The sequence below is a fragment of the Cucurbita moschata genome, unplaced genomic scaffold, assembly GCF_002738365.1.
Source record: "Cucurbita moschata cultivar Rifu unplaced genomic scaffold, Cmos_1.0 Cmo_Scf00086, whole genome shotgun sequence".
Classification (NCBI taxonomy): Eukaryota; Viridiplantae; Streptophyta; class Magnoliopsida; order Cucurbitales; family Cucurbitaceae; genus Cucurbita; species Cucurbita moschata.
The window spans coordinates 288,005-308,736 of NW_019268602.1; the positions used below are offsets into that span (position 1 = coordinate 288,005).

The window sequence follows — 20,732 nt, forward strand, 5'->3', positions numbered from 1 at the left end:
ATTATGCTCAAAGTTGATAACTATGAAACAGAATCAAACCCAAAATAATAATAATAATAATAATAAACTTGGGGAGTCGGCCTTAGAGAGATAAAATGTGGATTAAGTAGAGAGAGAATGAAAGAAAACAGAGGTACGTGAGGGTCACAACCTTCGTTTTTCTACAAAAAAGGGTCAACGGTTAACGAACAAACTGAAAATTAGTGGCCAATAAGCTATTAATCCCTCTGTTTTTGCCACCCCCATCTTTTCTTCTCCACCATTAATCTTCACCAAAACTCACCAACTGAATCCTAGAGAGAGAAACAGAGACACAGAACAGAGGCGAAGCCGGAGAGACTCTCTAATCCCATTTCCCCCCCTTCTTCATCACCGAAAATCCCTGTTCTTCAGTTCCTCTGTCTCTCGATTTCTTAATTTTTTCACAATATTCATGGAGAAAACCCCACCCCCAGAAAAGTCTGAAAGTTTTTCAAGAAATTTCAATAGAAGGATTGCGAATTTGGGCTCACCACGCCGGACTACCGATGCCACCGCTGATGCTAAATCAGAAGCTGAAAAGCATGCCGATCGTGAAGATGAAGCGTTCATTGAAGAGCCTCTTTCTGAATCAGAAACCGCTTTTATTCTCGAAGAGGTTGATCGATTCCTTGCGAATTCGTCCCATGCTAGAGATGACGGATCGAATCTCATGGTTGAAATTCCGAGCTCCGTTCTTTCCTTGTGCAAAATGGTGGACTCGATGACCTCCAGGTTCTATTCTACCAAAATTCCGGCGAAGCTCGGTAGCGATCATGACCTAGATTCTTCGTTTTTCGAAGCTCTTAATCGCATTTCGAAGGTTGCGATTAAATTAAGCGAATTCCCTTCCACCACTGCCTCCATTCCTTCGCTCAATCGAACCACCACGTCTCTACAGCGAGCCATGTCGTTATTGGACGAAGAATTCAACGCGCTTCTGAAAGAATGCAAACATCGAGAGTCCGATTCGAAATTTGATAAGAGAGCGTTGAAGCAATCCTCGTTCAAATCAAGCAACGAATCAACAGATCAACACCACAGCGCCGTTCCTGAATCATCCGAGCCAGATTCTACCAAGGAGGAAGAATTTCCCTCTTTCTCGCTGGAAACTATATCGAAAATGAAAAGAATCGCCGAAACGATGATCTGCGCCGGCTACGAGAAGGAATGTTGTTTCAGCTACAGCTTACTCCGGCAGAGCTCGTTCAAAGGAATACTGAACAAGTACGGCTACGAAAATATTAGCATAGACGACATACAGAAAATGCAATGGGAGATTCTTCAATCGGAAATCGACAAATGGATGGCCGTCGTCAATAAATGCTCAAGTTCCTTGTTCCCAGGCGAGTGGAAGCTCTGCGACGCTGTTTTCGCCGATCATCCCTTCATTGCTCATACGCTCTTCAGCGGTTTAACAAGAGGAATAGTCATCAAGCTTCTCAACTTCGCAAATGCGGTGGTTCTAACAAAGCGATCGGCGGAGAAGATGTTCAAATTACTCGACATGTACGAGACCCTCCGCGATTTGATTCCGGCATTCAATGGCTTCCCTGAAAATTGCAGAACAGAGCTAATTTCAGAAGCGGAAGGGGCAAAACGCGGAATAGGCGAAGCAATAGTCGGGATTTTCTACGACCTAGAAAGCTCAATCAAAAGCGACAACGCGAAAATTCCTGTTCCAGGAGGAGCAGTTCATCCATTGACGCGCTACATAATGAATTACCTAAAATACGCTTGCGAGTACAAAGAAACCCTAGAACAGGTCCTTGAATTCCTCGACCCTAAAGCCGAAGAAAATCGACCGGCAATAATCGACGAAAACGACGATGAATCCCCGAGAAAGTCTCAGCTCGCGTATCAGGTGACGATGGTGATGGATCTGCTGGACGCGAACCTCGCGATGAGATCGAAACTGTACCGCGACGCATCTCTTCGGTACATCTTCCTGATGAACAACGGAAGGTACATATTTCAGAAAATCAAAAGCTCAAGTGGAATAACGGAATTGATGGGAGACCGCTGGTGCCGGAAACGATCGACGAATCTGCGACGGTACCACAAAAATTACCAGCGAGAAACATGGAGTAAGGTGCTGCAATGCCTGAACCACGAAGGATTGCAGGTGAACGGGAAGGTATCGAAGCCGATATTGAAGGAGAGATTCAAAAGCTTCAACGCGATGTTCGACGAAATACACAAAACGCAGAGCAGTTGGGTGGTGAGCGACGACCAGCTTCAATCGGAGCTTCGGATTTCAGTGTCGGCGGTGATGATTCCGGCATACCGTTCGTTCGTGGGGAGATTCAAGCAGTATTTCGATCCGGGAAGACAATCGGAGAAGTACATAAAGTATCAGCCGGAAGATATTGAAGGCTTGATCGAGGACCTGTTTGATGGCAATACTGCCTCTATGTCGAGAAGGAGAACGTAGCCGAAGCCCAAAATTCAGCCCATTAACTTCTTTTCTTTTTCTCTTTCTTTTTCTTTTTTTTTTTTCTTCTTTTTTCTCTCTTTTGGAATTATTGAATTTTATGGAATTATAAGTTTTCGATTTTTTTTTTTGTTCTATTACAAGATATAATCTTTGTATATATTTAAAAAAAAAATACTTTTTGAAAATCTTAGTTGAATTTTAACTTTGCATCTTTTTTTAATTAATCTTTTTTATTTTTAATTTGGAGTTCAAAAATATTTTTAGTTATATCATTCATCAGCTTCTTCATTTTTTTTATATTTAATCGCAAACAATTAGGATTCAAATTTTTAATTTGAAAACATTAATGAGCTCGTTCCCTAATATGTAAGCTTAGAGAGAAAATAAGACAATATGAAAATTGCGGAAATTTTATTGTAAAAACGTATTGATAATTTACAAACTCAAGGATACAATCGAAAATCAAATTCATTCCATTGTTATCGACTAACAAAAAAAAAAAATCTTAAAACTCTAATTAAATGAATTCTTCTCGAAAAGAATTATTCCATCCAACGAGATGGGATAAAAAGATGACGAGAGCCGTAAAGCTTTTGACTTCCATGGCCATGGAGAACATCAAAGCCATCGTCCATCTTCCTCAACACTCTGTAAAACCTACCAACTTTGCATGGAAGCCAAAGAGGAGCTTGGCTGTTACATCCATATTCAAGCTTCGCTTCGTCGAGCAGCATCTTGAACAGCGGATGGCTTGCTCGCTCAACTTTGATCACAAACCTTTGCATTTCAACTCCGACGTAGACCGAGAAATAACCCTCCGGTGCCACCCTCAGCTTTCGTGGGCGGTGTTTGTCGACGATAGCTTCTTCGTCTTCGACCAAGGAGGTTATCGATCGATTGTCGATCGATTTGCAGCATTTCCAAGGGGTGGTGAAGATGAATGCTTTCATATTGTTTGGTTTGAGTTTGCTTACAAGCAAATATTTAATGAAGATTTTGAATTTTATAGCCTTTGATAATGCTTGTAGTGTGGCCCACATCATAAAAATGTCAACTCTATCCAAAAGTCAATTTTCTTGATCCAATTAATTTTGGAGGATCTGATTTGTTTTGTGTCCACTTTTGTCCAAAATAAAATTGGTCAACGTGATTATTTTTTTAATTCAATTTATTTTATATTTATTGTATTTTAATTTTAATTTTAGACCATTTCTTTAGAGATTGATTAGATTAAATAATTAAAATAAGTGTTTTATTTCAAACATTGGTTCTATGGTGTAGTGGTTAGCACTCTGGACTTTGAATCCAGCGACCTGGGTTCGACTCCCGGTAGGACCTTTTTTTTTTTTTTTTCCTTTTTCCTTCGGTTTTATTTTTACTTTCAGTTTCCGTTTTCATGACAAGATAACGAGCATTAGACGATAATGGAAAAAGAAATTAAAATTTTTTTGTTTTAATTAAAAATAGAAAATCGTTAAAAAAAGGTATATATATATATATATATATATTTTTTTTTTGTTAGAAAAAAATTAATTGAATTTGAGAACCAAATGCAACGAAAGCCGAACCTATAATCTTAGCAGCCTATGCCCGAAGCTTCAGGATTTCTTCCATTTTCTTCCCTTTTTCTTTTCCACCATTTCCCCCATTTTTTTCAATTATTCTTGCATCATGTTCGTTAGTACACACGTCAATTTTCGTCGTCGCTCAGGAGTCGCAGTACGAAGAACCTGGAAATCTCCTTCTTGTCGGTTCTAGCAATTCTTTCCCTTTTTCTGCGGTGAATTGTATGATGCTGGCACTTGAATCTGCCGTCAGAATCTCCGATGTCTCCTCCACCGATCATGTCCTCAATGTCACCGCATTCGCCTTTGTCCCAAGGCCAAGGTCTGTGCTTCAATCTTTTGATCGATTTCTTTTGGAATCGTTTGATTTCATGCATTTTGTTTGTTTACATTTTGTTCTCTGTTTTAATTTAGAGGCTAACATTTTGGAAGATGGAAATGATCGCGCATGTCGATCGTCGAAATTCCTTGTGATTGGTCATAGAGGATTCGGTATGAACATCTTGCAATCCTCTGATTCGCGTTTTAAATTAATGAAGGAGAATTCCATTCCGTCCTTCATGGCGGCTACTAGGTTTCCAGTCGATTTCGTCGAATTCGACGTTCAGGTGAGAGAAATTTCCATTGTTTCGCACGTTCGATCTCTCGGACCTCGTTGCTTTGTGCGACTTCTTATGCATGTCGATTTACTTCACAAATTTTCTAAATAGAAACTGGTTATATTGTATTTTACGTGTTCTGTTCCCACTGTCTTCTAATATGATAATTGAAACTTCAAATTGTTGCTTGTCGTCTAATGGATGGAGATGGTTCTTGTGAATTTTTCATCGATCACTTCTCTTAATTTGCTTTACCGATTTGTCGTCTAATGGATGGAGATGGTTCTTGTGAATGTTTCTTTTGTTCTTTTTTTCTTTTTCCTTTTCCATCCTTGCCTTTATAAGGAAGAACTTTTTAAGAGCATGTTTTTGTAGGTAACCAAAGATGGCTGCCCAGTCGTTTTCCATGACTGTTTGATTCTTACTGAGGAAAAGGTTAGGCCCTTCCTTTTTGACCCAAATCATTGGAACTTGTACCTTCGCTATGGATTTTGGTATGTTTTCTTTTTTGGCTTCTCTCCGTAATTTATTGAACTGTAAATGACTATTGGTTTCAGGGTGCTATTGTGGAGAAAAGAGTTACAGAGCTCACGTTGGAAGAATTTCTTTCATATGGGCCACAAGCTGATCCTGGGAAGGTAAGAGATTCCATCTCTTCTTCCTAAACCGTTAGGGTATTTGGGGAATGAAAAAGATGAATAGCTAAATCATGCAATTTTGTTGTGTTGATGGGCATTCAGATGGGCAAGCCTCTATTTAGAAGGACCATAGATGGGGGAATATTTGAGTGGAAAGTTGAAAGTGATGCGCCGTTATGCACACTGCGAGAAGCTTTTGCGAAAATTGATCATTCGATTGGTTTCAATATAGAATTGAAGTTCGATGATCTGGTGGTTTACAAAGAGGAGCAACTTGCTCATGTTCTCCAACAAATCTTAAAGGTACTTGTTTCTGCCAAACATGCGAACTGAGATTGTGTGAGTGATTATGCTTATCAAAAGAAAATCTTGAACAGGTGGTGAAAGAGAATGCCAAGGATAGACCTATTATATTTTCAAGTTTTATACCAGATGCTGCTCAGTTAGTTAAGAAACTTCAGAGCACCTACTCTGTAAGATCATTCCTCACCATATGTTTCATTTGCATTTATTCCTTCAAATTCTCCTGAATTGATGTTTAGCAACTGGGCTCCTTTTAATTGCAATGGTAAATATACTTCAAATGTGTTTTTTACCAATAATAACAAAATGCTGGTTCACCCAAGTAGCTTCTAAGAAGATCTTTGCCTTAACGTCAAGTAGCCGGTGCTTAGATATCTCTTTATATCTATGTAACCTGACCAGGTATTCTTCCTGACCAACGGAGGATCCAAAATTTACCCTGATGTTAGGAGGAACTCGTTGGAGGAAGCCATTAACGTGTGTATGACAGGTTGTTTGCACGGTATCGTTGCAGAAGTTTCGTCGATTTTGAGAAATCCTGCAGCAGTCAATAGAATCAGAAATTCAGGACTCTCACTAATAACCTACGGCCAATTAAAGTAAGTTCCATATTCTTTTCTTTCATGTTTTCCAATCTCATATAAATGTTGTTCCATCGAAGTATTTAGCACACTCCTGCTGTTCAGTAATATAGCAGAAGTTGTGTACGTGCAACGTTTGCTGAGGGTGGAGGGAGTAATCGTTGACTTAGTACAAGAAATCACAGAGGCCGTTTATGGTATCGTCTCTTCTTCCGTCCAGGAAGAAAGAGCAGTGAACAAACATGAAGGTCCGAGCGACACCCGACTTCTCCCAACAGCAATTGAAGATGAGGGCTTGCCTTCTGATGAACAGCTAAAGCAGGTACGCTCGCAAAAGATAAATCTGAGTTCTCACATTGATAATATAATCCAAGTTTATCAATGTCAGTAAGCATGAAGTTGATAGCTATGGCATTCAGCATTGATAATATAATCCAAGTTTATCAATGTATGTAAATAAAGCATGATCTATATTTAGCCATTGTACCATATCCTTTTTTCCATTCAATTTTATTTTCATCCTTTTCTCTCTCAACATCCGTTGGATCTTCTTCATGACCCATCAGACAAAATCAAGAACAACTACATATTCTAATCCAAAATCCCTTGCCTTAGATCTTAGGTCTCTTGTTCTCAGTAAGCCACCATTGCTTCCGCCGCCCATAATACTCAAGAGCAGCATATTAGTGGTGGCTGGAGTCGTCTCCGGCCCCATTAGATGCGTGGATTAGCAGTCGTTGAACCCAAGTTCCCATTTGAGCTAATCCACGACTTTCGACCATATCTCACCAATCCATTAAAAGTGATTACTTGTTTGATCAAATCATCAAAAATTAGACGAAAAGTCCTCCAATTAATGAAGTGAAAACAATAGATTAAATGGTAATGAAGCAAAAGAGGTAGAAACATAATGGTGGCTGTGAGACGATGAGAGAGAGTGAGAGAGAGAGAGTGGGAGATTGTATGCATAACTTGAAACAATTATTTGCTATCTTCAACGTAACACGCAATCTCCTTTGACCTTTGAACCTTTTTGAGAACAAAATATAGCGAAGAGAGACAGATTCTTAGGAGACCACAACTTTTCTTTTACGTCTCAATATGAATATGTTCAAAGTGATCAAGTGGGTGTGGATTTATAATATTCGTTCACTTCTCTCTCTCTCTCTCTCTCTCTCTCTCATGCTAATTATTCATTATTATTTATGAATCATGTTTGCATTATTTTCACAATTGCGTAGCTCATACTGATCAAAAGGTTCGAGGTTTGAATTCCCTCTGTGTGGTTTTGGAAAGAAAAAAAAAGTTTGATTAAGAGGAGGGAAAATTCGAAAACAAAATCAAGTCTGGTCTTTTTTACAAATCTTCATCATGACCTCGAACATTATCGTTCTTCAATCAAGACCTAGCCACCCATGAACTTGCAATACTTTATCAAGTTTAAGGTGTAAATTGCAACACTAAGTTTAGGGTAAAAATGGATAAACTTGAAGGTAAAAATGATTTTCTTTCTCCCAATATTTGTTTTTTTTTTATATAAAAAAAAAACATAGCACTGTTGGTTCAAAATCTTTGACTCGTAGGAAAGGTCACTTATACCTTCAACCTAAATATATTGAAAAAACAAAAGTCAACGTTTTGATAATACGAAGAGGATTTGACGTATTTGTATGTCAATTTGTGAGGCTACAAAAAAGGATAATACATATATATTTTAATTATTTTACTTTAAGAGTGTCAATTTTGTGGTATATTTTTCCAAAGCCCAATCCTTTTCAAAAATAGTCCATTTCATTCCCATCATATTTATAATTATAATGATAACACGGGCAGGCTTTTAAGGGCAAAATGGTAACTTGGGAGGGTAAAGATTCCCAAAAGACGTACATATCCAAAATTCTACTCCTTGATCCAAAATATGGAGACCATAAGATAAGTGGAAATCTTGAAATTGATTGTCATATATAATGACCCTTTTGTCCCTTCCCCTCCAATATTATTCCCTTTGTCGCTGACCAAGCTCATTATTTTAATAAAAATTCCTAACGTCCTCCCCCATAGAATAATGCTCCGAGTGAGACAGTAAACTTTTCGTTTAAACAGATAACGGAGAAAATAGTAGAGTGAGTGGAAAGGAAAATCATATTCCCCGTTTCCACCCTCGATCTTGCTTCATTTTATATATATTTTTCACTTTGATCTTCCCAAAAATAAATGTAATTTCTTTTCGTAGGGATAAATATTGAAATAGAAATGGAGATAAGAAAGATAGGACATATGGACTCACCTCCCCATTTTTCCTCTTTTTCATTTTCATTTTAATCTTTTTAATGTTTTTAAGCAAGTTTTAGAAAAAAAAAAAAGAAAAACAAAATGAATAAAAATAATTTCAATAACAATAATAATAATAATAACCTATATGAGAAATAATTTTGGATATTTTGACCTTCCTAATTATATATTAAGGTACGAGTTAACGTACATTTTAATGTCTAAGTTTTTCTATTTTTATAATTTAGTTTAATGTAACGTGTCGATGTAGATATAGTTGATTAAATACACGGTTCCATTAATTTAGGATGTCGTCACTTTTTTCATGACGTTAAGTCTTTTATTTAATCATTACAAGATCTTGTCGATATAGGACAAAAGCGTTATGAACGGATGATGACGTTTATTGGAAAGACCATAAAAATCTTAAGAATGCACGTTTTCTAGGGATCTCAAACTAAAGTTTCCTATTTTAAACGAAAACGCTTTTGGTAAATTTTCAACTTTAAATGTTGACTTTGAATTTTTTAGCGGTGCACGTGGTAGCTGTCTTACGTCACATTTTTAGAAGTTGTGGCCATTACAAATTTTCTCCCTGATCAGTATAATTATGAATGTCACTAAAATCCTTCAATGAGCGTGCATGCGGTGGCTGTCCAATTACGTCACATTCTAGACGTTGAGGCCGTTTCAAATTTTCTCTCTAATCAATACAGTTATGAATGTTACTGAAATCCGTCAACGCCCACTTATCTACATGTAAACCTCTACTTTTTTGCAACTAACGGATCTAGTATCATTTTTTATCCTTTTATTTTGGATGTTCAATACAACTTTAAGATTTGAAGGTTCATCAATTTATGCTCATTTTCGACCACTCATCTAACGGAAAATGTATTTTGACCTCTCTATTTATATATTAAGGTACGAGGTAACATATATTCTAATGTCGGAGTTTTTCTATTTTTATAATTTAGTTTACTGTGACATATGTCGATGTAGGTATAGCTGATTAAATACACGATTCCATTTATTTAGGATGTCGTCACTTTTTTCATGACGTTAAGGCTTTTATTTAATCATTACAAGATCTTGTCGATACAGGACAAAAGCGTTACGAACGAATGATGAGGTTTTTTGGAAAGATCATACAAATCTTAGAACTGCACGTATTTGCCGTTAACCTTTATGCTTTTAAGATTTCTAGGGATTCCAAACTAAATAGGAAACCCTTTTGATAAATTTTCAACTTTAAATGTTGGCTTTGTATTATTTAGCGGTGCACGTGGTAGCTGTTCGATTACGTCATAGAAGTTGGGGCCGTTACAAATTTTCTCCCTAATGAGTATTATGAAATCTTTCAACGAGCATGCACGTGGTAACTGTTCAATTATGTCACATTTTAGAAGTTGGGGCCGTTATAAATTTTCTCCCTAATCAGGACAATTATGAATGTCACTAAAATCTTTCAACGAGCGTGCATGTGGTAGCTGTCCAATTACGTCATGTTCTAGACGTTAAGGCCGTTACAAATTTTCTTTCTATTAAGTACAATTATAAATGTCACCAAAATCTTTCAACGAGCGTGCATGTGGTAGCTATCCAACTACGTCATGTTCTAGATGCTGAGGCCGTTACAAATTTTCTTTCTAATCAATACATTATGAACGTCACCAAAATCTTTCGACGAGCGTCCATGTGGAAGCATTCCAATTACGTCATGAGCCGTTATAAATTTTCTTTCTAATCAGTACAATTATGAATGCCACAGAAATCCTTCAACGTCCACTTATCTTCACGTAAACTTCTATTTTTTATAGCTAACGGACCACGTGTTTATCCTTTTATTTGGGACGTTCAATACAGCTTCAAGATTCGAAGGTTCAAACCATTTATGCTCGTTTTCAACCAATCATCGAGCGGAAAAGGTATTTTTTGAAATAATTAAAAAAAAATTAATAATGGTAATAATTTTTTAAAAATCAATCCAGGATGAAATTTGGATAATATCATATAATCTAAATTAATTTATTATATGAAATAAAAATCCATTATTTTAATAGTTAGGGCACTTGTAGCGATCTCCCTTGTCTCCCACACTCAAACAAAGGTAGCAGTAATGACGTGGGTACTTTCGTACTTTCCCATTTGAAAATCCCTCTTGGATACTTGGTTTCTCCCTTACCCGACCCGTCCTTATCTCCGTCAATTACCAAATTACCCTTTTCTCCATTTTCACACGCCAAATTGACAGCAATTCATTTTTTTAAGGGGAAAAAAAAATGAAAAGCGAATACTTTATCTAACAATTTCCTTTTATGAAACCCTTTTTCATAAATAAAGTTGTTTTTTAATTAAGAAGAAACGTTATAAGACGGTTAAATTTTAATTAGAAATGACAAATAAATTAATTTTCATTATGTTAGCATGACATCATAAATAAAAATTATAATTAATATATATATTACACTTTTTATTATTTTTATTTTATTTTATTAGATGACGTATATGAGGGGAGATTACCTTCCATCTATAGAAAAAAACTTTTTACTTTGCCTTTTTTGGATATACTCGTATTATTTATTTATTTTTAAAAAAATAAATAATGGGTATTGAATCCGACCCCATCTAATGAGAGCGATCTTAAAAATACAATGACTAAGAAAAACTTAACAGAAGTTGACGTTATTAATTATACCAATAAAATCGTTGTATAAGATTCATATCAAAATTCGGAAATCTAATGACTTGGGCGTTCTCCGACATTCTCCTGCAAGAAAACCACTACACTGAGGTTTCTTAGAGTGAAAACTATCCTCCACAAAACAAGTACATGTTCCTCTTGCACTGCTTTAAGAGTAAAAACTATCCCGGCCAAACTAAACTTTTTCTCAGTCATCTTATCCTCAAAACTACTCGAGTTCAAATATAGTCTAGGTACATTTTTTTTTTTCGAGCTTTAAAATTGAACCTGCTTTGTTTGGAGCAATTCTTTATTAGGTGACCTCTCTCGTGAATTTTTCTACCAAACTCGTGTTAATTAGAGGTAGATAATCATCCGTATTTAAAAATATTTAAAAAAAAAATAAAAAAAAAAAAAAGGAAAAGAAAAAGAAAAGGCATTGTTTAAAATTACAATCCACCGTAAAACCAGCACATTGAGTTCCGTTGAGGGGCTGTGTGTTAAACATGAAGGGGGATGAAATTGAGGGAGGGAGAGAGAGAGAGAGATTGAGTCTAATTCACGCTAAAAACGTATTAGCCCACCACTCCTCCCCTCCGCCTACAAAGCCATCACTATAAAACCTCACCCTCGCCGCTCCTATTCAACTCACTCCACCCATCCAATCTCCAATTCAATTCCCAACAATGGCCGCCAACAGAATCGCCTACCTCAAGAATGGCGTCCTCCGCTTCCCCCCTGGCTTCCGCTTCCACCCCACCGACGAGGAACTCCTCCTCCAATACCTCATGAGAAGAGCCTTCTCACTCCCCCTTCCTGCCCCCGTCATCTCCGACATCGATGGCGGCCGATTCGACCCATGGGTCCTCCCAGGTTCCATTTCACTTCCACCATTCCCCCTAATTCCATCTCCTTTTGTTTCTGCTCTTTTCATTTGGGGTTGATTTTTTACTGATGGGGTTTCTGTGTTTTTTTCTGGGTCAGGAAATTGGCAGCGGGAGAGGTACTTTTTCAGCACCAAATTCCCCAAATTCCCCAATGGGGGAAGCTTCATCAGAATCACTGCCTCTGGGTACTGGAAGCCCGTTGGAAACGACCGTGCTGTTGTCTCTTCCAAGCAGGATCAGCTCGTGGGGTGGAAGAAATCCCTGGTGTTCTACGTTGGGAAGTTTCCATATGGCATGAAGACTGATTGGATTATGCATGAGTATCGCCTGGTTGATTTTCCTCCATCCGCCATGAATGCCCAACTTCCCCCCTTCGTGAGCATCTCCTACTTCTTCTTTTAACTCTTCTTTTATGTTGGACTGTTCAATTGAGCTCAGCTGAGCTGATTCTTGTCTGTTTGTCTGGTTTGTCGCTGCAGAACCCCAACCTGGTGTTATGTCGAATTTTCTTCAAGAAAAGAGACATAACAAGGGAGAATGATGAGAACAACAACGTTGGTAGCAGGCCTGTGCTTCGTAACTTTCTGAGAGCAACCAACAACACTGAATTGAATCCCTCTCCTACCTCTTCTTCTTCATCTGGATCAAGTGGAGTTACTGATATTACTCTGGGCAATTCTGATGATGATGACGACGATGATGATTATGAAGAAGAAGACGATGAAGAAACCAGCAGCTTTTACAAGAACACTTAAAAACAAGCGTATAGCTTGAAGTAGCTGCTGTCCTTTTCCCATGAAGCTCTATAGGCTTCTGGGCAACCTCTACTCAATCCCCTGTTCTTCCCCCTTCCCATACACAGTATAATTAAAACAGAAAAAACAAAAAAAAACATACAGTGTAATCATATTTCCCCCACAGTGAAATATATGATCCCCCCCTTCCGCCTGTTCTTTTTCGACCCGATTCGACTGTTTTATTGACTGACTGACGTAATTGTGACGATATCGAAATGAAGACGTCGAAAGAAAACAAAACGAAAGATTTTGGGATTAGATTAATGAATCGGTAACGGTCGTCACATACTATAGTAGACTCAAACGGTATATAACGGTTGGTTATATTGTGGGAGATTCATAGAACGGTTTTCTCGAATCTTTTATTGATGTAATTGTGTCGATATCGAATAAAGACACGAGGGGAAAAGAAAAGGAAAGATGATGAATTTGGTGTAATGAAGAGTAATCTACTATAGTAGACTCAAACGGTACAAAACGGTCAAACGGTACGAAACGGTCGAGCGTTTTGGAATGTTTTATGAGTTGGGTAGAGCGGATTTTGTCGAGAGACGAAGAGGACGGGAAAGGGAACTTGGTTGCGTACCCCTATGAAGAAGCAAGAGATTTTTGGTATGGTGAAAGGAAACAAAGTTGGAAAATGAAGGAAAAGAAAGGAAAGGAAAAGAAAATTGTAATATGGGGAATAAAGAAGTGGGGGACCCTTACTTCTTGGAAGCTCAAATACGTCTCTTTAATTTCTATGTTTTTTCCCTCTAAGTCTCTTAAAATGGTACCCATCGCCATTGATGAAGATAGCTCGTTTTATGGTGCTTTTTAGAGCCAGTAGAGTGTTCAAAGAAACTACTTTTAAGAGACAGCCCCTTCATTTAGTTCTCACATTCATTTAAATTTATGAATATGCTACGTGAAAAATCGAAACTTTTAGAGTTTTATTAGACATAAAATAATGGAAAGTTTACGGGTCAATTTAATATTTTTTAAGTTTAGAAGTTTAAGATTCCCTCAGTCCCATCGTGCTTTTGTTCCCCTTCCTAACCGATTTGAAATCTCACAATCCACCCCTTTAGAGACCTAACGTCCTCAGTGGCACATCGCTCTGACTTTGATACCATTTGTGTTCCACCCCTTTAGAGACCCAACGTCCTCAGTGGCATATTGCTCTAACTTTGTTACCATTTGTATCCGCCCAAGTCCACCCCTAGTAGATATTGTAGGCTTTAACCCACTATGTATTGCGGTTAAACTTTATTTTTTAATAAATTTTTTAGTCATAATAAATTTGAAATTAAGAAACAAAATTGTGATTTAATAGGGAAAAATAATGTTGGAATTTTCAAATTTAATGGAAATTTCGTCCATTAGGTAAACTTCTTAAAAGAAGCCATAATTTCCCTTTGCTAATTTGCTATTTATCAAGTCCCGTAAGGAATCTTTGTAGGACCAATTAGTATGAACAACTTTTTTTATATTTGAAAAGTAGAGTAAACAATTGAGGTAAGTTGAAATTAAGCCTAAAACGAGCTTAATTATATAAAATTTACGTAAACACGTCTTTATTAAAAATTCGAAAACATAGATTCAATAACTCTAGGTTAAACGCCTCGAGACTATACTACTCTGCAAGCCAAAGCCAAACCTGACCCGAGTATAGAAAGTTAGAAACATAAGATAAAAAAATATCTACTTTTACAATTAAATTACAAGTTTAGTCCCTCAACTTTCTATATTTTGAATTGGTTCTTCAACTCGATATAATAGATGTACCGAGCGCTAGGCTGATATCAGAGTCGCCACGATATCGACGTTATTCATATAATGCATAACATTAGTTCTTTAACTATTTCTAAAAAAGAAAAGCTGATGAAATCACGTGCGTTTGCACCTAGTACAAATATAAGTGGAAGGTTATGGCGAAGTATTTACACACAGCTACTTTCAACCATGGAAGCTGAGTTGAGCTGATCTTCAACAAGCATGGCCTCCGGTAGCCTTCACAAACCGGCCCTTGACTCGCTTTCTCGTATCGGCTCTTGCCTTCCTTGACTCATAACGAATGTATTTATCGTACCTGTTCCAAGCTACACTCAAGGGTCCGGGATAGAAATGCAAAAGAAAACTACAGTTTACAAGAGAGAATGAAGTATGCACCTTCGAGTTTTCCGTTTCTCCTTGTAACGCTGCATTGCGTTGCCTCTATTCTGTGCAAGAAGCTCCAAGTCAGCCTTGGTTGTCGATGTCGACAATATACCATCTCTTACGATAATAGGTTGTTGTTCGATTGGCTGCGCATTTTTTGAACTGCCTTTCAGCTTGCTGCAGGTAGTACCATTAGGCAGATTGTTGCTCTCACATGTCGCTGCACGATGGCTTAGCGTTGAGTTATTGACATGACTCTGCAATTTTGAGAAAATATGTCAATTCCCAATGGAAAAGAGCAGAGGACTACACAAGAAAGAAGCACATGAAAATGTAGCAATTAAGTAGGCAGAGGGTATCTGGGTTAGATTTGATCCATGCCAACGTCTAGACCGATTGTCATGGGCTTTGGGAAAACCTATAAATTAAATAAAATACAAGCTATTTCCCGAACGGATCTTCTAACAACTCAAGCTCATCGTTAACAAATATTGTCTTCTTTGAACTTTTCCTTTCGGACTTTCCCTCAAACATCAGGCGATGTGCCAGTGAGAAGGTTAAGCCCCAAAGGAGGGTGGACACAAGACGATGTGCCAGCAAGGACGCTGGGCCTCGAAGGAGTGTTTCAGAGGATCCCACATTGGTTGGAGAAAGGAACAAGTGCCAGCGAGGATGCTGGGCCTCGAAGGGGGTAGATTGTGAGATCCCACATCGGTTCGGTTGGGGAGGAGAACGAAGCATTCTTTATAAGGGTGTGGAAACCTCTCCTTAGCAGATACGTTATAAAAACCTTAAGGAAGCCCAAAAGGGGAAAGCCTAAAGAGGACAATATCTGCTAGCGGTGGGTTTGGACAGTTACATGTACACAACCATCGCTCAAACAAAGATTACTAAACTAGACAAACAAGCTGACAAGAACTCAAAACATCGGATACGATCATACATCTACAACCAGAGCAAATGCATTTACAACAAATGGTTTGGTTTAGATGATTCCACATACTCTGCACGCTTTGACAAGTATATTTAATTTCACATAGATGGATCTCGTTGTTCATGAAACCTCTGAAATATAATTGTGAGTCTTCTAAGAGACGAGAAAGAATGGGATATAACAAACCTCCTGGTTAAGTAGAAAATCATTTAGATGGACGCAGTAATCAAGAAACAACATTTTCTTCAGGGCAACGAGTAACTCGAAACACACTAAAAGTGAAATACAGAGCAGGACTTACATTCAATGATGGCAAGTCATCGTGCATGCCAGAGCCATTGATCTGATAGGTTTCTCCTAACAACTTCGTGCTTGTTGGGGATGTTTCTTTCAAAAAATCACCAAAATTTTTAATTGTAAATCCGATGTTGCTCGTGCCGTAGGCGTCATCAAATGAGTTCGAATCTTTGTGTCCCCGTAATTGTCCTAAATGAAAGTCCCAAATCTGGAAAAAGTACGCATAGAAAAGAAGGAAAATAAGAAAGGTACCGAAGGGTTGATACCAGAAACAACGACAGGCATTACATGTTTTGACATTGATAATATCAAGGCACCTGCCAAGCAGAAGATAATAAGGAAAAACTTCACGAAATGATAAGCCAAAGACATAAAGCAATAGCTACGGTTTTTCCCCAAATGATAAGCCAGAGACATAAAGCAATAGCTACGACGAACGAGTATAGAAACCGGGTTCCAAACGAAAAGAAAGCAGGATCACTAGGAATCATTTCAATTAACTTCAAGCAAGTACAGTCCCAGATAAAGAACAGGTATAATACACCAAAATTTGTGTGAAGGAAAAAAGGGAGGGGGAATCGATTGAGAACAACCAGCATTGGCAACCGAGAATGATTGCAACAATTCAATTTACAGCAAAAATCAAATAGAGGCTCTAGAAGAAAGAACACAGTTTGCCTATCTAATTGTAATCCCTCAAGTCCACCCCTCAAGTCCACCACACCACATGTAAATATTGTTCTCTTTAGGCTTTCCCTTCAAAGTTTTAAAACTCGTCTACTAGGGAGAGGTTTCCGCACTCTTATAAGGAATTCTTCGTTTCCCTCTCCAACCAATGTGAGATCTCACAATCCACCCCCCTGGGGGCTCAACGTTCTCTCTGGCACACCGTTCGATGCCTGACTCTGATATCATCTTTGGTCTTTCCCTCCTAGCCTTCTACTCAATGTTCTAAAATGTGTCTACTGGTGAAAGGTTTCCAGAATAGTTTGTTCACCTCTACAACCACTGTGAGATCTCAGCTTAATAGCCATTCATATCCTTAGAAAAAGACTGTACTACTTTTGAAAGGTTAAACCAGTTGACTGCCAAAGCAGCGTCCTAAGAATGTACGAACTCAATTCCTAGGAATTGGGAAAAAACTTTATTCATTCCTTTAGGCTTCAGACAAAGAAATGGAGGAAAAAAATTAGAGGGTATGTCAAGGACAGCTCAAAGAAGAACATCCTTCGTACAGAATGCTATGCTATAGCTATCAAACTACAAAACAAGCGCATGCTAGAAAAGCTGAAAAACGAAACAGTTGCCAGAACAGAGAAAAGCGACAAAAGCAAATTGAAAAATTACTTGAATGCTTTGACGATTTGGGTTACTATCCCATCCACTAGTGTCATCAACAATGCGCTCGCTATCTTTCAAGCCCATATGCGGCGGCATCGTTAGCAGAGATGTAAAAGAAGTTTGTTGCTGCAGTGATGGCTGAGGAGCAGCAGTAACATCAGCAAAAACCCCATCATCCCCTTTTTCAATTCGACGAGCTTCCAAATCCCCTTGCCAATAACAATCCCCATTCGTTGTTTCAGGAACAAGATTCTCTAATCCATTATCTTCCCCACCTGCATCACCATCGGCAGTGTTACCACCATCATCACCGCCTTGAAAATCCCTCTTAAGTAGCTCAACCAACTGCTTGTATATCACTTGCTTGTGCTTCCCACAGCTCGGACTCTGCTTCTTCAGCGTCGAAGCAGCATCCGTACAGTTGATATTCGCGAAGAGAAAGGGGTTTTCATTCGGAACAATGAGGTCATTAAAAGCAGTCGCACTCGCCCTACAAGCCCAAGAATCAATCTGCATAACCAAATCCTGAGAAGACCCCCAATTTTGCACCAAAATCTCGGATTCCTCCAGCTTCTTATCACCAAGATCGAAGCCCCATAACGAAACAAGCTCGAGCGCCGAAGGGCAGCCAGAGAACCCTTCAATCGGAGTTCGATCGTGAGCTGCGGAGACGGAACAACTCCCATGGGCATCCCAATCGCACTCCTGACAGAGCACGAGATTATCCGTCGAACACCGAATAGAAACCGGCTCACACCTACAGTTATCACAGATCTGAGACCGAACGTGCTTCCGAGAGAGCAAATTAGCGGAGTGAACATGGTTGTCACAGAACAAACAGAGCTTCGCAGAATCAGCTCTACAGTACAGAATCGCAACCTGCTGGTTACAGAAATCACAGGGGACACTCTCCCCCGTTCTGAACTTAGAACAGACCATTCGTCGTCGCCGGTGAAGATCCCAGAAAAGAAAAACCCTAATCCAAAACAACCGGCAGCTACACAGTGAAGTGGAATTAAAGCTTGTTTTTTATTCGTTTCTTCAGCTCAATTGGCCCTTTGGGCGGTACCGGAAGAATATCCTGATCCCAATCGAAAAATGTGGGGGATGATGAGCTTGCCCATTTCTCTCAGGCCCTTTCTCGTCATTTCATAGGCTTCCATGGAAATATATCTTCTGACAAATCTTATTGACAATGACAAATTATTAATTTTCATTTTAATCAAAATTATTTGAGTTTTAGTAAAATTACAAACACGCCCTTTATAACTTTAAAATTACCGCTTGGTCCCACTTTCTATTTTCTTTTTCTTTTCATTAAATTACTAATAAAAAATTTTAAAATTATTTATTTTTACATTTAATGTGCTCTTTAACTCCTAATTTAATTTTAAATAATTACTATTTTATTTCTAACTCAAGTGATTAGTACTTTAAATCATGATTATTGGGAAATAAAAAAAATAACGGGAACGTGGATATGATGAGTTGGCATAGGTGGTGGGGCCCAACTTGTTAAAATATATAATATAAATATATAAAAATCTCACCGGCTTATATTAAAATGCTAAATTCGTACATTTTGGGCGGATTTTGTGTGTGCTAGTGGTGGGCCAGGGGGCAAAAAGGTCACCTTTTGATTGCAAAAAGATATTTAATTTTTAAGTATATTGAATTAAATTTTGTAAGATACCCAATATGCCCCCCTCCACCCAAGCATTTTTTTTCTTTTTGAGATATTTAGAAATAATACGACTATTCATTTTTATATTCCTTAAATTAAAAAAAAAATCATAAATTTTATATTTTTGTCTAAAAATAATAATTCATAAATTTTCAAAAATACCATTATTAATAGTTGGGAATAAAATAGTCTTAACACTTGTTCCTTTCTCTGAACGTCGTGTGACCACCACCAAATCCATCTCCTTTGGGGTCAGCGTCCTTACTGGCACACCGTCTCATGTTTATCCCCCTTCGGGGAACAGCAAGAAGGTTAACACATCGTCCGGTGTCTCGCTCTAACACCATTTGTAATGCCACAGTACCACTGTTAGTAGATATTGTCCTCTTTGACTTTCTCTTTTGGGCTTCCCCCTCAAGACTTTAAAACGCCCATCTAGAAGGTTTCCACACCATGTGTTTTTTTTTCTCCTTCTCAACCAACCTCGGATATCATAAATTATTATTTAAATTTTTTTTTGAAGTTTGAAAAAAATTATTTCCATTCCCAATATATTTTTTTAATAATTTTAGAAAAAAGTCTTTTTTTTTTTTTTTTTTTTTTTATAACATAGTAGTTGTGATTATTAGTCCAATAATTGAGGGATAATGGGAAAAAATAGAAGAAAATTGAGGAAGAAAAAATAATGCATGTAAATCAAGGAACAAAAAGGGTGTTAATTTTTTAGTATAATTTAGAAAGGGCAGCGGGTGGTGGGCTGTCAAATTGTGAATGTCACGTCAACCCTTTTAATGAGGAAACCAAATATTTTGTTGCCTACAGAAAAATTAGGGCAAACCACCTGCAGCCGAACACATCTATCTCGTTTCGCCCATTGCCGATCGCTCTCATACAAACTTTTCAACTGGTCGTGATCGATGACCAACTTGCTTTTATTTTAACACGAGTCATGCTAGCACAGGTAATGATTATACGTGATGCATATCTCAACCTTAACAATGGAGTCAATTACTCAATATGGAAGATCTTAAAAAATGACCAACTTCTACTACAAATTGATATTGTGCTTATTTGGGTTGAGCAGAGATAGATACTTTTTATAGGTAGTAAGGTTCGTAATGGGCCCCTCTCTAATAAAGAAGAGAACGAAACAATCTCAGTGTAATGACTCAGATCCACCGTTAGCAGATATTGTCCTCTTTGGGCTTTCATTTTCAAGCTTTCACCCAAGGCTTTAAAATGCGTCTACTACGAGAAAGTTTCCATACCCTTATAAAGGGTGTTTGTTCTCCTCCCCAACTAATGTGGGACACCACAATCCACTCCCATTCGAGGCCCAGCGTCCTCATTGGCACTTTTTCCTTCCTCCAATCGACGTGGGACCGCCCCAAATCCCCTCCCCCCCCCCCCCCNCCCCCCCCCCCCCCCCTTCTTTGGGGCCAGCGTCCTTACTGGCACACTGCCTTGTGTCTACCCCCTTTCGGGGAACAGCGAGAAGGCAAACACATCGTCCGGTGTTTGGCTTTGATACCATTTGTAACGTTCCAGATCCACCGCT

At 38.3% G+C, this 20,732-nt stretch overlaps 4 protein-coding genes and 1 non-coding gene across 5 annotated transcripts; 4 read left to right on the forward strand and 1 right to left on the reverse strand.

Annotated features, from left to right (window-relative positions):
- The first annotated feature begins 211 nt into the window (after positions 1 to 211).
- Positions 212 to 2,494, forward strand: LOC111439114 (exocyst complex component EXO70B1-like). The gene has a single exon (XM_023076837.1). It carries the CDS (start codon positions 434 to 436, stop codon positions 2,450 to 2,452), a length of 2,019 nt encoding a protein of 672 aa, XP_022932605.1. The 5' UTR covers positions 212 to 433; the 3' UTR covers positions 2,453 to 2,494.
- Positions 2,495 to 3,721: 1,227 nt separating this feature from the next.
- On the forward strand, positions 3,722 to 3,793 carry TRNAQ-UUG. The gene has a single exon. It is a non-coding gene; the product is annotated as a tRNA-Gln (tRNA).
- Positions 3,794 to 4,006: 213 nt separating this feature from the next.
- LOC111439169 (glycerophosphodiester phosphodiesterase GDPD3-like) lies at positions 4,007 to 6,671 on the forward strand. Its single transcript, XM_023076933.1, has 8 exons — positions 4,007 to 4,342; positions 4,435 to 4,628; positions 4,995 to 5,054; positions 5,177 to 5,257; positions 5,360 to 5,560; positions 5,635 to 5,730; positions 5,963 to 6,159; positions 6,247 to 6,671. Exons 1-8 carry the CDS (start codon positions 4,282 to 4,284, stop codon positions 6,530 to 6,532), a joined length of 1,176 nt encoding a protein of 391 aa, XP_022932701.1. The 5' UTR covers positions 4,007 to 4,281; the 3' UTR covers positions 6,533 to 6,671.
- Positions 6,672 to 11,707: 5,036 nt separating this feature from the next.
- Positions 11,708 to 12,857, forward strand: LOC111439109 (NAC domain-containing protein 83-like). The gene is made up of 3 exons (XM_023076829.1): positions 11,708 to 11,968; positions 12,080 to 12,357; positions 12,462 to 12,857. The coding sequence occupies exons 1-3, from the start codon at positions 11,782 to 11,784 to the stop codon at positions 12,735 to 12,737; spliced, it is 741 nt and encodes a 246-aa protein (XP_022932597.1). The 5' UTR covers positions 11,708 to 11,781; the 3' UTR covers positions 12,738 to 12,857.
- Positions 12,858 to 14,446: 1,589 nt separating this feature from the next.
- Positions 14,447 to 18,627, reverse strand: LOC111439124 (zinc finger protein CONSTANS-LIKE 14-like). The gene is made up of 4 exons (XM_023076853.1): positions 17,497 to 18,627; positions 16,154 to 16,357; positions 14,931 to 15,175; positions 14,447 to 14,850 (listed from the first exon to the last, which is right to left on the reverse strand). The coding sequence occupies exons 1-4, from the start codon at positions 18,427 to 18,429 to the stop codon at positions 14,748 to 14,750; spliced, it is 1,485 nt and encodes a 494-aa protein (XP_022932621.1). The 5' UTR covers positions 18,430 to 18,627; the 3' UTR covers positions 14,447 to 14,747.
- Between the last annotated feature and the right edge of the window lie 2,105 nt (positions 18,628 to 20,732).